Source organism: Vidua chalybeata, chromosome 16 (genome assembly GCF_026979565.1).
Source record: "Vidua chalybeata isolate OUT-0048 chromosome 16, bVidCha1 merged haplotype, whole genome shotgun sequence".
Taxonomy (NCBI): Eukaryota; Metazoa; Chordata; class Aves; order Passeriformes; family Viduidae; genus Vidua; species Vidua chalybeata.
Window position 1 is genome coordinate 15,549,408 of NC_071545.1, and position 12,420 is coordinate 15,561,827.

At 55.0% G+C, this 12,420-nt stretch overlaps 1 protein-coding gene and 1 non-coding gene across 4 annotated transcripts in view; one reads left to right on the forward strand and one right to left on the reverse strand.

Moving 5' to 3' along the window:
• Nucleotides 1-483: 483 nt before the first annotated feature.
• On the reverse strand, nucleotides 484-574 carry LOC128796460 (small nucleolar RNA SNORD60). The gene has a single exon (XR_008433815.1). It is a non-coding gene; the product is annotated as a small nucleolar RNA SNORD60 (small nucleolar RNA).
• A 437-nt stretch (nucleotides 575-1,011) lies between these two features.
• Nucleotides 1,012-12,420, forward strand: part of TRAF7 (TNF receptor associated factor 7) — a 31,189-nt gene continuing 19,780 nt past the window's right edge. For 2 of the 3 annotated variants that reach the window (XM_053957660.1, XM_053957662.1), the window contains exons 1-3: nucleotides 1,012-1,098; nucleotides 11,602-11,720; nucleotides 11,924-11,981. In XM_053957660.1, the coding sequence (XP_053813635.1) occupies nucleotides 11,640-11,720; nucleotides 11,924-11,981 (139 nt within the window). In that variant the 5' untranslated portion in view covers nucleotides 1,012-1,098; nucleotides 11,602-11,639. Of the gene's footprint in view, nucleotides 1,099-5,082; nucleotides 5,154-11,601; nucleotides 11,721-11,923; nucleotides 11,982-12,420 lie in introns of those variants that run through there. The other variant, XM_053957661.1, reaches the window with a different exon arrangement.

Sequence of the window (12,420 nt, forward strand, 5' to 3'; positions counted from 1 at the left end):
TTGAGACTGAGAAAACATTACAGGAGTAACTTATCTTCCACGGAGCTAAACAGAAAAAAATATTTAAATCCTCCACCTACACACTGTAGCGCTAGAGTTAAGAGTGTAAATCCCTTCACTTACTCACACTACTGCACCCACCACCTTACCAGGATATTCACCTTGAACTAACCCATGAGGGAGACTACAGGTCGGTGAATTCTTTCCTCCAGCCCATTCCGCAGCTGTTTCTTTGTGCCTCGCTGTAGAGCAGGAGCATTTCCCCACGGGGCTCAGCCCCACTTACCGCAAACACCAGAACAGGGGACACCGCCTTCTACCGGCCCAGAACGCCGGGGACTGCCGCGGATCGGGCACGGAGCCTCCGGGACGCCGCCACCGCCGGGCCGCAGTCGCGGCCGGTTCCCGCCGAGCCCTGAGGGGAGAAGGCAGCGCGTGAGGGGAGGAGTCCGACCGCCCGCCCGGCCGGGCCGCGGGAACCGCGGGCCTCAGCCGTGGCTGCTCAGCAGGGGCTGCGGCCGCCCGCCGCCCTCAGACGAGGTGTCAGAAAGGTAAATGTGGATCATCACCGGCCCACACTCGGTAATATCCCCGTTACCGGCCCCGCTCCCGCCAGCCCCGCCCCGTCCCGCACCTCTGGCTGGAAAGAACGCACGCGTTCCACGCTACGTCTTTTATGGCCACTGCGATGCCGCTATTGGTCAGGCTGCTGTGGGCACAGCCAATCGCCAGCGTTTGGCGTGACCACCGCCCCACCTCCCCCAGCGCTGATTGGTCGCCGTTCTACTCCCCGCCAATGGCGACGCGCAGCGCAGCGTGGCCCGAGGCGGCAGCTGCCGCCTTCTGATTGGTCACTGCAGGAGGCCGGGCAGAACCAGTAGCCACAGCGGTTGTAGCATGGAGTGCCTGTCCGCGGGGGGTGTTGGGAATTGTAGTCCAAGCGGTTCGGCGGCGCGGGCAGGAAGCGGCGCACGGGACTACAAATCCCGAGGAGCGCTGCGCGCGGCTCTTCCGGGCCGGGCGGCGGGGGGGGAGCAGGCCCGGGCGCGATGTGCCGGGACCGGGCACCGGCGCTGCGGCCGCCGCCGCCGCTGGGAGGTACGGGCGGGCCGGGGGGAGCCGGGCGGGCCGCGCCGGGCGGCTCCGTGACGGGAGGGGCCGGCCGGGCCGGGGGCGCTGGGCCGAGGGCCGGGGAGGTGCCGGCGGAGGCTCCCCGTGCCCACCGCCCGCTGTGTCCGGGGCTGCCGGCGGCTCCGCTGGGGCGCTCACAGCAGCTCGAGCATCATCTGCGCTGTTCCGTCCCCGGTGAATGCCGCCCAGGTCTCGCTCACCGCTCCCGGTGTGTTCGCTGGGTCTCCTCGCGGACTCCGCTTAGCTTTGGCTTTTTTTTTCTGCTCAGTTTTGTCGTTTTCCTGCTCCGTTCCTCGTCCGAGCGCAGCACGTGTTGCTGCTGGTTCTTTCCTGCCCTCCCAGGGACCCCATTTCCCTGGGCTTTGGGTTCACAGTGTGCAAAATGTGGGCTGGCCGGGGGTCTCCGCGGCTGCCGCAGAAGATGTGCAGGTGTGGATCGGGGCCGGGGGCTGTGAACTGTGGGCCGGGAGTTATGAACTGTGGGCCGGGGGCTGTGGGCTGTGGGCTGTGAACTGTGGGCTGTGGGCTGGGAACTGTGGCCTGGGGGCTGTGAACTGTGGGTTGTGAACTGTGGGTTGTGAACTGTGGGCCGGGAGCTGTGGGCTGTGGGCCGGGGGCTGTGAACTGTGGGCCGGGGGCTGTGAACTGTGGGCTGTGAACTGTGGGCCGGGGGCTGTAGGTTGGAGGTTGTGAAGTGTGGTTTGTGAAGTGTGGGCCGGGGGCTGTGAACTGTGGGCCGGGGGCTGTGAACTGTGGGCTGGGGGCTGTGGGTTGGAGGTTGTGAAGTGTGGTTTGTGAAGTGTGGGCTGGGGGCTGTGAACTGTGGGCCGGGGGTTGTGAACTGTGGGCCGGGGGCTGTGAACTGTGGGCTGGGGGTTGTGGGCCAGGGGCTGTGAACTGTGGGCCGGGGGCTGTGAACTGTGGGTTGTGAACTGTGGGCCGGGGGCTGTGAACTGTGGGTTGTGAACTGTGGGCTGGGGGCTGTGAACTGTGGGTTGTGAACTGTGGGCCGGGGGCTGTGAACTGTGGGTTCTGAGCTGTGGGCTGTGAACTGTGGGCCAGGGGCTGTGAACTGTGGGCTGTGAACTGTGGGTTCTGAACTGTGGGCTGTGAACTGTGGGTTGTGAACTGTGGGCCGGGGGCTGTGAACTGTGGGTTGTGAACTGTGGGCCGGGGGCTGTGAACTGTGGGTTGTGAACTGTGGGCCGGGGGCTGTGAACTGTGGGCTGTGAACTGTGGGCCAGGGGCTGTGAACTGTGGGCCGGGGGCTGTGCCGTCCTCTTCTTGCCTCAAACCAGCTCTGGGGCTCTGTCCCCTGCCCGCTGACAGACGCTGCCAAACAGTGGGATCCCTGACGGGTGTGCTGGGAAGGGCTCCGGGGAGGATTTCCCTTGGGCTCCAGGGGAGGATTTCCCTCGGGCTCCGGGGGGGATTTCCCTTGGGCTCCAGGGGAGGATTTCCCTTGGGCTCGGCTCCCTTTGGAGCTCTGCCGGGGTCACAGCCAGGACTGGGTTTGGCACCAGGTCCGGGTGTAGCTGTGTTAAGAGCCGTGACCCAGCAGTTGTCTTGCCCGCTGTGGCAGCGTCGCTCTGCCTTTGTTTCAGTCCCAGCAGTGTAATTCTGCCTCCCCGTGCGTTTTCCCCCCGGCGATGTGTTTCCAGGCTGCACTGAGCACTCGGGTTCCTCTTGGACAGCTGCAGCGTTTTGGCCTCGAGTGTTTGGCTGCTGCTTCCAGGCACAGCGAGGATGCTGGGGCTTGCAGGAGAGCGTTTGGGGGTGAAGGATGGTTCCAGAAAGCCCTTGATGAGTGAAGGTAGTGTGAGATCACAGAATCCCAGAACTGTTTAGGTTGGAAAAGACCTCCAAAACCACGGAGTCCACCCTGTGCCTGATCCCAGCCCAGAGCTCTGAGTGCCAAGTCCAGGCATTCCTTGGACATCTCCAGGGACAGAGACTCCAAACCTCTTTGGGCAGCCCCTTCCATGAAGAAATTCCTCCTGATGTGCAACCTGCACCTCCCCTGGCAAGGGAATTTCCTAAAATCCTTCAGGAAGCTGCAGGAGCGGGTCCTGTCTGCTGGATTCCCTCCAGGCCCTGGGGTCCCCTGTCTGGAGCAGGGAAGGGACAGGCTGAAGCTCCAGCACTGCGTTTGGTTTGCGTGCAGGTGACTCTGCCTGCAGTCAACACCAGCTGGTGGTGGAGAGCTTATGAAAAACCCCACAAAACTCAGGGGACAAAGAGGTTGCAGATGAGCTAAAACCTAAAACACCTGACCCAGCAGGACATTTCTTACACTCTTTAGGTGAGTGTCAGTGCAGGAAGGACATAAAACATGAACAGAATCTCAGCATTACTGACAGGATGTGGCACCTCCACCTGAGGGAGGGAACGTTTTACCCTGTGGAAATGGGAAACCTGAGCCACAGTGGTGTTTCCAGGCAGGGGACGCTGGTACCTTCACTGCTAACACTCAGTCAGGGCTTTGCATATTGATTGGGCTCAAGGAAGGAAAAGAAAAAACCCCAATCCATGGCTGTGGGGTGGTTTGGTTCCCTGACCCGGGGGATCCCAGGGTGAGCCCTCCTGTGGCAGCACAGCCCCTGGTGGCCTCGAGCCGTGTGTGAACTCCACATGGAAGTTTGTGTCCCCTGCCTGAAGTCAGCCCTTCCCCTTCCCCTTCCCTTCCCCTTCCCCTTCCCCTTCCCCTTCCCCTTCCCTTCCCCTTCCCCTTCCCCTTCCCCTTCCCCTTCCCCTTCCCCTTCCCCTTCCCCTTCCCCTTCCCCTTCCCCTTCCCTTCCCTTCCCTGGGCTCCACAACCCCGAGGTGCTGCCAGAGCCTCAGGGAGCCCTGCAGGCTCTGGGTGGTTGCAGAGCAGCGTGTGCTGGTGCCAGCTCTGCCCTGCTCCTGGGCACTTTGCAGCCTCAGCGGGGTTCAGCCATGGGTCACCCCGAGGGCTGAGCGTTCCCCTGTTCCCAGGGCCCTTCCGAGCCCTGCTGGCCCTGGGTGTGGGATTTCCTGGAGCGTGACTGCGCCTTCCTCACGCGTTATCCCAGCCAAGCCCAGGTGTGGCAGGAGGAGGGCACTGGAGAGAAAATCCTTCCTGGGTTCCAGTACTCGGATTACGTGGCCATGTTCAGTCTCTTGGAGCTCTTCCCTCCCGGTTTTTATTCCCTTTGCCATGGGCATGGTGAGGCACACACCAGCACGTCCCTGTGCCCGTGGGTTGCATCAGGGGGCGTAGGGACAGCTGGGACAAGGAGGGAGGCAGCTGGTTGCTCACACGGGTACGTGTCACCCCTCTTTGAGCTCAGCAAGTCCCCCAGGAGCCTAAAGGCAGCAGCACCCCAAATTACCCCTTCAGGCTGCTCCTGCTCTGCCTTGAGCACAGCCTTGGAGCTTCAGAGCCGCCTTTGAACGAGGTGTCCTGGGGGCTGGAGCGGGGCAGTGCCTGCTCCTGGGACAGCCCCAGCTCTGGGAGGGCTGTCCTGGCAGTGGAAGTCCCCCACCACCACCAGTGTCTGTGTTTTGGCCGAGTCCTGCTCCCCAGCTCTGCCTTTTTGGGTAACTGGATTTCCCTGGGTTGTCTCTCCAGGCGAAGAGCGTGTTGCTGTTCATTACGCAGAATTCTGAGTAGTTTGGGAACTATAAAAGAGAGTGAGAAACTCAAACTCCCCTTAAACCAAGCAAAGGACTCTTCTGTCTCCGGAGCTTTTTCTGATGGGGGGAATAAATCCATGTGTGCTTGGAGAGGGTTGTTTTTCCTGCACTGAACTGAACCCGGAGCAGCCGGGGCAAAGCCGGGAGGCAGCGTGGAGATTGGCTGAGCTGTGGGATTTTCCAGCTGGATTTACATATCGCCCACTGCTCCGCATGCCTTTGTGTTTACATCACTGGGGAGCGATCCACACACGCACACACGTAGCGGAAGAGGCACTTTGGCCGAGGAGAAGCCTGTCCCCAGCTCAGGAACTCGGCATGGTGGTGGCATCTTGCCGGGCTCCCCCGCTCCAGGATGGCCAAGGGTGAGTTTGCTCCAAGGAGAAGTGTTTGATCCGGGTGCTGGGCGTCAGGCTGTCGGCAGCATTCCCGGGGAAGCTGCTCCCCTTCAGCAGTGAGGGAGGAGCTGTTTTCATCCCCCCGTGGGGAGCAGGAGGTACCTGGAGTCCTGCAGCAGCTTGGAAGGGGGTACCTGTGGCCCCTCCAGCAGCTGCAGCTGTGTTACGCTGATTTTATGGTCCTTCAGAGTGACCTTTGCAAGGGCACGGAGTGCTTGATTGCAGCAACCCAGCAAGTGTGTCCTGAGGTTGGTCTGGTGTTTCAGAAGTGGGAAACCCTCGATGTTCCTTGGGCAGAGTTGTGAGCACAGAAGCCAAGTTTGTAAGGAGAGGCCGTGTCCCCTGGAATTCTGAGTCACCCTGGGGGAGAGTTTAATCTGTGGTGTTTGGGGCTGTGGGACACTGAGTGGTGCTTCTGTCTCAAAGCTGTCAGTAGGTTTGCCATGGTGGAAGTGCCCACATCTCCTGATTTCTTTTGGAATCAAGGATTTGGTGTTGTTTCTCCCGGGATCACTAACTTGATTGATGAGTGTTGGTGTCTACAGGTGCCTCCTGCTTGTTCTCAGTGGCAAAGCCCAAGGGAACTGTAAAAAAAAAGAGCAGGTGACTGGAATTTGCTGGATATTTTTTTTTTTCTCTGAAGGAGATGATGCATTTCAGCTGGATTTTTGAAGTGCTCTAGTTGCATCCAGAGGGCAGAGAAGCGTGTGTGTCACGAGGTGTCAAATCTTTGGAGGATGCTGGGGGGAACAGGGGGTGGAAGTGCTACTTTGTGCTTTTTGAGTCATGGTTATGGGCTCAGGTTTGCTATGACTTGAATCTGGAAGAATCCCATCGTGTGGTGGGGTGGTTGCAGCTTTCCAGAGGATGCAGTGCAGCCAGCCATAAGGCAAAGCAGTTGAAAAGGCCTCAGCCATGGCACAGGAACTGGGGAATAAAGGAGAGAGGAGCCTTGGTTGCTTTGGCTCTAGCAGGACTCCAGGAGAGCAGAATCCAGGTGAGACGAACATTGCTCTGGCTTCCTTGGAAGAACAGAAGTCAAATTTCTCCATCCCCCGGTCTTTGCTGCTGCCCTGCCATGTCTTCAAGGGTTTTCAGTTGAGCTGCGAGCCCCTCTCTCTGTCAGATTTGCAGCAGGGAGACCAAGAGCAGAGCTGAGCCAGCCCACAGGACCCCGTGGGGTCTTGGCAGCCGTTTGTTCTCTCTGTCAGACAGGTCTGAGGAGCACCAGTGAGCACCAACTGTGGTGTGAGTGGTGAGGGGGGCTGTTCTCAGCTTCTGGAGCTGGTATCTTCCATCAGGGTCTGCCTTGCACAGAGCTGGCCGCTCCCTCCCGAGGAACTGCAGCAGCACTGAGATTTTTGCCTTGGAGGGGGAGGATGTTGTTGGTTTCAGGGCTTGGCTGGGGTTTTATTCTTTTTCCCTCACCAAATCCACAATTTAGCAATGTGATGTTCTCTGTTCTTTGAGGGAGCATGTGGAAGAGCACAAGCTGTGAGAGGCACAGCATGCAGCTGTGCAGTGGCAGGGCCAACTTTTAAAGCACCTTTTGATTAAGGTCCTTGTGTGGCAGAGCTGTGGATGTGCCTGTTCCTGCCCAGCAGTGACTGAGGAGCTGCTGAGCCCACACAGGACAATTTCGGTTGCAGGGTCAGAACTGGGCTGCATAACAAAAATGGTTTTCTATGTGGATCCTCCCAGGTTACCTGAAAAGGAAATAAAACTTCAAATGTAGCTTTGTGTCATGGAACAGCACTGGATATTGGCATCTGTTCTGGCTTCTAATTTAGTTTTATTTTTCTGGGAAAATTAAGGTGCTTCGTTTCACCAGAGCAATCACTTTTGATCCAGCCATGGGAACATTTGAAAGCTACAGCTTCAGGATTTAACATGAAGTATTGCAAATACTCTTCTATCCCAAGGCTTCATTATCCTTTAGGAAAAGCATCATATGAAATGCTTTTCCTTTCTGAACTCCATTTGTTCAAAGGCATGGCAGTGTTCAAACAGCTGTTGAATGTGCTCTCTCAGTCCTGCAGTCAGTGCAAGCGCTGGTAAAAGTAGCAGCAATTAAAAATATCCCTTTTATTTTTATTGATGACGGCTCAGTACAATTATGGCCTCACCGTAAGACACTCAGGAAAGCTGGTGTGACTTATAAGAAAAACTTATAAACAGTAAAAAGACTGTTCCAGAGATTCATCAGGTGGAGGTGCCACGTCCTGTCAGTAAGGCTGAGCCTTCTGTTTGTGTTTTATGTCCTTCCTGCACTGACTGACACCTAAAGAGTGTAAGAAATGTCCTGCTGGGTCAGGTGTTTTAGGTTTTAGCTCATCTGCAACCTCTTTGTCCCCTGAGTTTTGTGGGGTTTTTCATAAGCTCTCCACCACCAGCTGGTGTTGACTGCTGGGAAGAGCTGAGTGTCACCTGCAGACGTGGAGATTTCACTGCTGGCTTTTACTGCCCATCTTCACCTGGGGGCAGGACCGGGCTGACTCAGCAGTGGTGCTGGGAGCCCTGGCCTGGTGCTCCCTGGGCTGAGGAGTGACCAGTGGGCTCCACTGCCTGCCTCTGCCCGGCGTCTGTCACCAGATGACACAAACAAAAACGACGCAGCACAGCCTTGGTCACGATGAAGAGACTCATTTATTTTTTCTGACTCCAATCCTTTATAGTTCTCAAAAGGTGCCAGTGGATTGGAGGGTGAACGTGCCACCTCTCCAACGACACTGCACAAACTACCTGTACATCAAATTTCTCTGCCTCTATGAAAGAATGCAAAAAATAGGTTATTTACAGAAAGTTGTGTGAGAAAGTTCTCTACAAGAATGTAAACTCAGAAGGCTTTAGAAAACTCTTGATAACCAGGGCGACAGGCGTCCATCGAGAGGAGCCTGTCTCAGGGATGTGCTGCAGCTCTGCATTCCTCACCCCGTGCTGTACAGGTCAGACCAGATGCTGACAGTCCTCGTCACCCTCATGGTCCCAGAGTAGTTAATTACCCCACAAACACCCTGTGCCCTTGGCACCTGCCTGTGCTGCCCTTGTCCCAGGGAGCTGTCGGTGCTTTTGTGGGAGTATTTCCCTGGGGCTGTGCCAATACTCTCAAGGATGTGTAACCCTTCTTGTTGTAAAAGCTCGTGTCTTACGCCATAAATACCCAAGCAGTGAGATAAAGAAGTTCACGTCAGCCAGGGCAGGATAACCATGCCTGCCTCTCCCACTGGCAGGCACTCCTGCTGTGGGACAATTTGCCAGCCCAGCAGTTTCCTTGGGGGTGAGTAACCTCCAAGAGAGCTTCAGTGGGCAGAGAGAGGGAATTAGCCAGGCCACTGGTCCTGATTCTCCTCCCAGCTCTGCAGTGATCTGTGGCTGATCCTGTTGGATCTCCCCTCAGCAATGAGGAGAGGGAGCACTGCTTCCCTCTGCAGCTGCCTCTGCAGCTGCTGCTGGTTGGGTTTTTCTTGCCTGAATTACTAAAGTAGGATTTTAAGGCTTTTCTTCTCATTGAGTCTCAAAAGCCTCGAGTTGATCCCTGTGATGTGCAAATGCTGAAACCTATCCCTGCCCCCCTCTCACATCTGGTTATGATCAGCTGTGGGATTTACTGAATATTGGGTCCCCACAGCTTCCTTTTTCCAGGGGAGATTTCCCCCCCCCCTTTGTTTACTGTAAAAAAAACAATGATGTTGCATGTTAAAAAAATTAAATCCAGGCAAGGAGAATGTGGATCACAGGCTGGGTTCCCAGCACCAGCCACCCACGAGGGACACTCATCCTCCAGGCCTGGGAGCACAGGACCGTGTAGCTGGCAGGGTTCAGATGCCAAGCAAAGGTGCAGAGATTTTTGCAAGTGCTGTAGGAAGTTGGTATTAATGTTGGCACCATCAGCTCTTTTCTGCCTCCTTTTAAATTCTTTGATATCAGTTGGAAAAGGTTCTGATGGAACGGAAGGTGTGAGGAGCTTGTCAGACAATGCTCTGAAGAGGCATCTGCTCTGCAGAAATGCTCCTTTCTGTGGTGGTGCAGAGGTTTGGGCTGCAATCAGATATTGCTGTGGCAGCCTGGCTGATATTCTGCTGGACGTTTTTTCCATTGCTCACATTCCTCTGCTTGCAGCAGACACCAGCAGGCTCCCTGCTGCTGCTGCTGCTGCAGGTACCTTGCTCAGCCAAGCTGCAGGCACAGTCAAGCTTACAAGCAGTGAGTGGGAAATGTATTCCACATTCCCTTCCCCACTTTGGATTTACTGGAGTTTCCAGGCAGGGATTGAAGGGTCATTGCAGTGGCTGGAGTGGCTGCAGTCGCTGTTTGTGGCACATCTGCTCCAGTCTTTAATGCTATCACAGAACTCCTCACGCTGTCAGTTCACCCCCATTTTTGTTTTCCCTGTCTCTGAGTGTTTCCCATTGCTTGAGTCTCCATCTGTTCCATCTGAAGGTGATACATACCCTGAAAATGAGAGGGAACAAAGCTCTGCCTGAGTCTCCAGACAGCCCACGATCCTCCATCAGGGGGGGATTCCTCTCTTCCCATCTGGGAATGACTGCCCTAAACCCCAAGAGGAATATTTGATGTGCAAGGTTCCCTTAACCTCAACTGACATGGCTGATGAAGTGGGAGCAAATGCCTGCTCCTGCCTTGGAGCAGTGCAGGATAAAGGGTGTGTGGGTAGGTGTTCCATGGATTCGTATCCCTGGAAATTTGAATATTTCTCTATTTCCAGCCAATTATGGGAGGAGCAGAGTGCTGAGTCCCTTTTCCAGAGCAGAGTGCTGAGCCTGGGTGTGCTGCGAGATGTAGGGAACCTGTGGAGAGGGGAAGTTTAGGGATATACACATTAATGGACATGAGATAATACAGCCTTGAGACGGGAAATCCCGGGAAATGCAGCAGTTCGTGCCGTCGCTCGTGGAAGTACTTGCTTTGCTTAATTCATGAGCACTGCATCATCTGGAGACCCCAGCTGGAGACCTCTCATCTTCAGCCTTTGTAGCTGAAGAGGGGAATCGTCAGGCTTGTGCACAAGGGGGGAATTTTTGCTGGGAGGAAGCCGAGAGCTCCAGTGGCTCATCCAAGGCTGCCAGAGGGAGAGAGGCTGAGGCAGTGGGGCTCAGATCTCCTGGGGCCAGTGGCCCAAACCCTTTGTCTGCCCTCTGCCACCTCCCACCCTCCCTCTGCTCTCTGTGCCCTCAGGAGCACAGACAGGAATAAAAGGATCCAGTGGCCAAAGCCAAACCTGTGGCTTGCTGGAGCCCAGCTTTAAACCCTGCAGGTCTCCCTGATGCTGCAGCACAACTCTGCTTCATTCCTGCTGCTTTTGAGACAACTCCAGACTCTGTGCTCAGCACCTCCTCGGGGATCTGGCATTTGCAAGCAGCCAGGACAGCGCTGTCACGTGTGTGGAAAACATTATCCAGATCCCTGGATTTCAGACTGGTTTTTGGGTTTGGTTTCGGGGTTTCCGTTTGTTTGGTTTTTCTTTGGAATTTTGGGGTTTTTTTTAAATTTTTGAGCATAGTTGTTTCTGAGAGTTTAGACCTGAGCAGCAATCCCCTGCTCAGGATTCTGCTGTTCCTGGCTGCCTGCCAGCTGTGGGACCCAGAGCTGCAGGGAGCACTGGAAGTGCTGTGTCAGGCCCTGAGCAGAGCCTTGGCCGAGGACAGCCCCAGTGTCACCTCTGCAGTGTTCAAAATGCAGAGGTGTGCCCAGCTCTGTGTGCCAGGGATCTCCAGGGAGGTGGCAATCCCTGCACAAATCCCAGGCCACAGCTGCGTGCTGTCTCTCTGTGAGCCTCAGTTTCCCTTTCTGTAAAGTGGAGAAATCGCAGTGGTGTTTTTATAAAAGAGCCTGGAGCTTTAGGACTTGTCACTCCCAGGTAAGAGAAAACCAATTGCTAGAAACACCTGAGACACTTCACCTGCCCACTGCCAGGCTGAGCTTTGTCCTCTCTGCCCGAGCTAGGAGCACCTCTGTGTGATGGCAGAGGAGCTGCAGCTCCTTCCTGAGGGTGTCTCTGAAGGAGACTGAGAGCATCTTGTCAGATTTGCTGGGACAGCAGCATAATTGTGCCCTGAAGCAGTATCAGGTTTCAGCAGAGGTTAAAGAAAGCAAATTCCACGTGTTTCTGCAGATTATTTTTGTGGAATTCTTGACTTTGCAAACTTAATGAACCAGTGGAGGGAGAGAAATTAGACTCTTATTAAAAGATAATCATATACTTAAAATATGCTGAACACTCTCCTAAGAACAATTTGAAGGAATCTGACTTTGTCCTCGCCTCTTGCTTCTGAAAATCCAGGTTTATTTGAGTTCAGGTAAACACTTGGGCTTTGTGCTGCAGGGGAGTGTTCTCTGAGCCCAGGGAAATACCCACAAGGAGCCTAACTCCCTTTGTGTCCTCCTTCTCCCACAGAGCAAGCTTCCCATGACTAACAGATGCTGGCCTAGATTATGAGCTCAAACAAGAACGGTCGCTACAATCGTTTCTCCAGTGGCACAACAAACATCACTACTTCTGAGAACACTAACGGGGTAAGGCCGCTGCTGCAGGCACAGGCAGGGGACAGGGCTGCTTCCTGGGCTCTCATCCTTTCTTTTGAAATAGGCCGTTTTCTTGCCACTTAAAATCTCACTATTCACAGATGAAAGCTGGGAATGTGTCTGCAGTATTTCACCAGCTCAGGCAAAGTCTGAAGGCTTTAAATGCCCTGACATTCATTTTTTCGATATTTCAGACAAGAATGGAAACAACTTTTGGACCAGCCTTCTCTGCTGTGACCACCATCACAAAGGGTGAGTATTTCATGTGTACTGTGTGTGATCCCAGCGTGGTTGTTGTCCTTTTACAGATCATAAAGCTGTTGGGAGAATCTCTCTGGTCGTTAACCAGGTGTTGAGGGGCTGGGTTTGGCGTTACGCAGCCCAAGGGTCCTGACAGGGTGGAAATGAGCAGGCACAGGAATTTTCTCTCCTCAGGCAGACTGAGCAGTACCTCTGGGAAGCCCTTGCTGAAAACAGAGTAGTACAACAGGGTTTGATGCTGAGCTCAGCACCAAATCGTATTGATCCCTGTGACAATCATCACCAATGCTGAAAATTTCCATCTTCCTTCTGTGCCTGACTGTGAGTCACTCTGGAGCTTTGGTAAAACCTCGTGGCCATTTTTAGCTCAGGCAGGAGGGGATGCAAATGTCCCTGCTCATTTACAATTCCTGTGCCTTGTTCCTCAAAG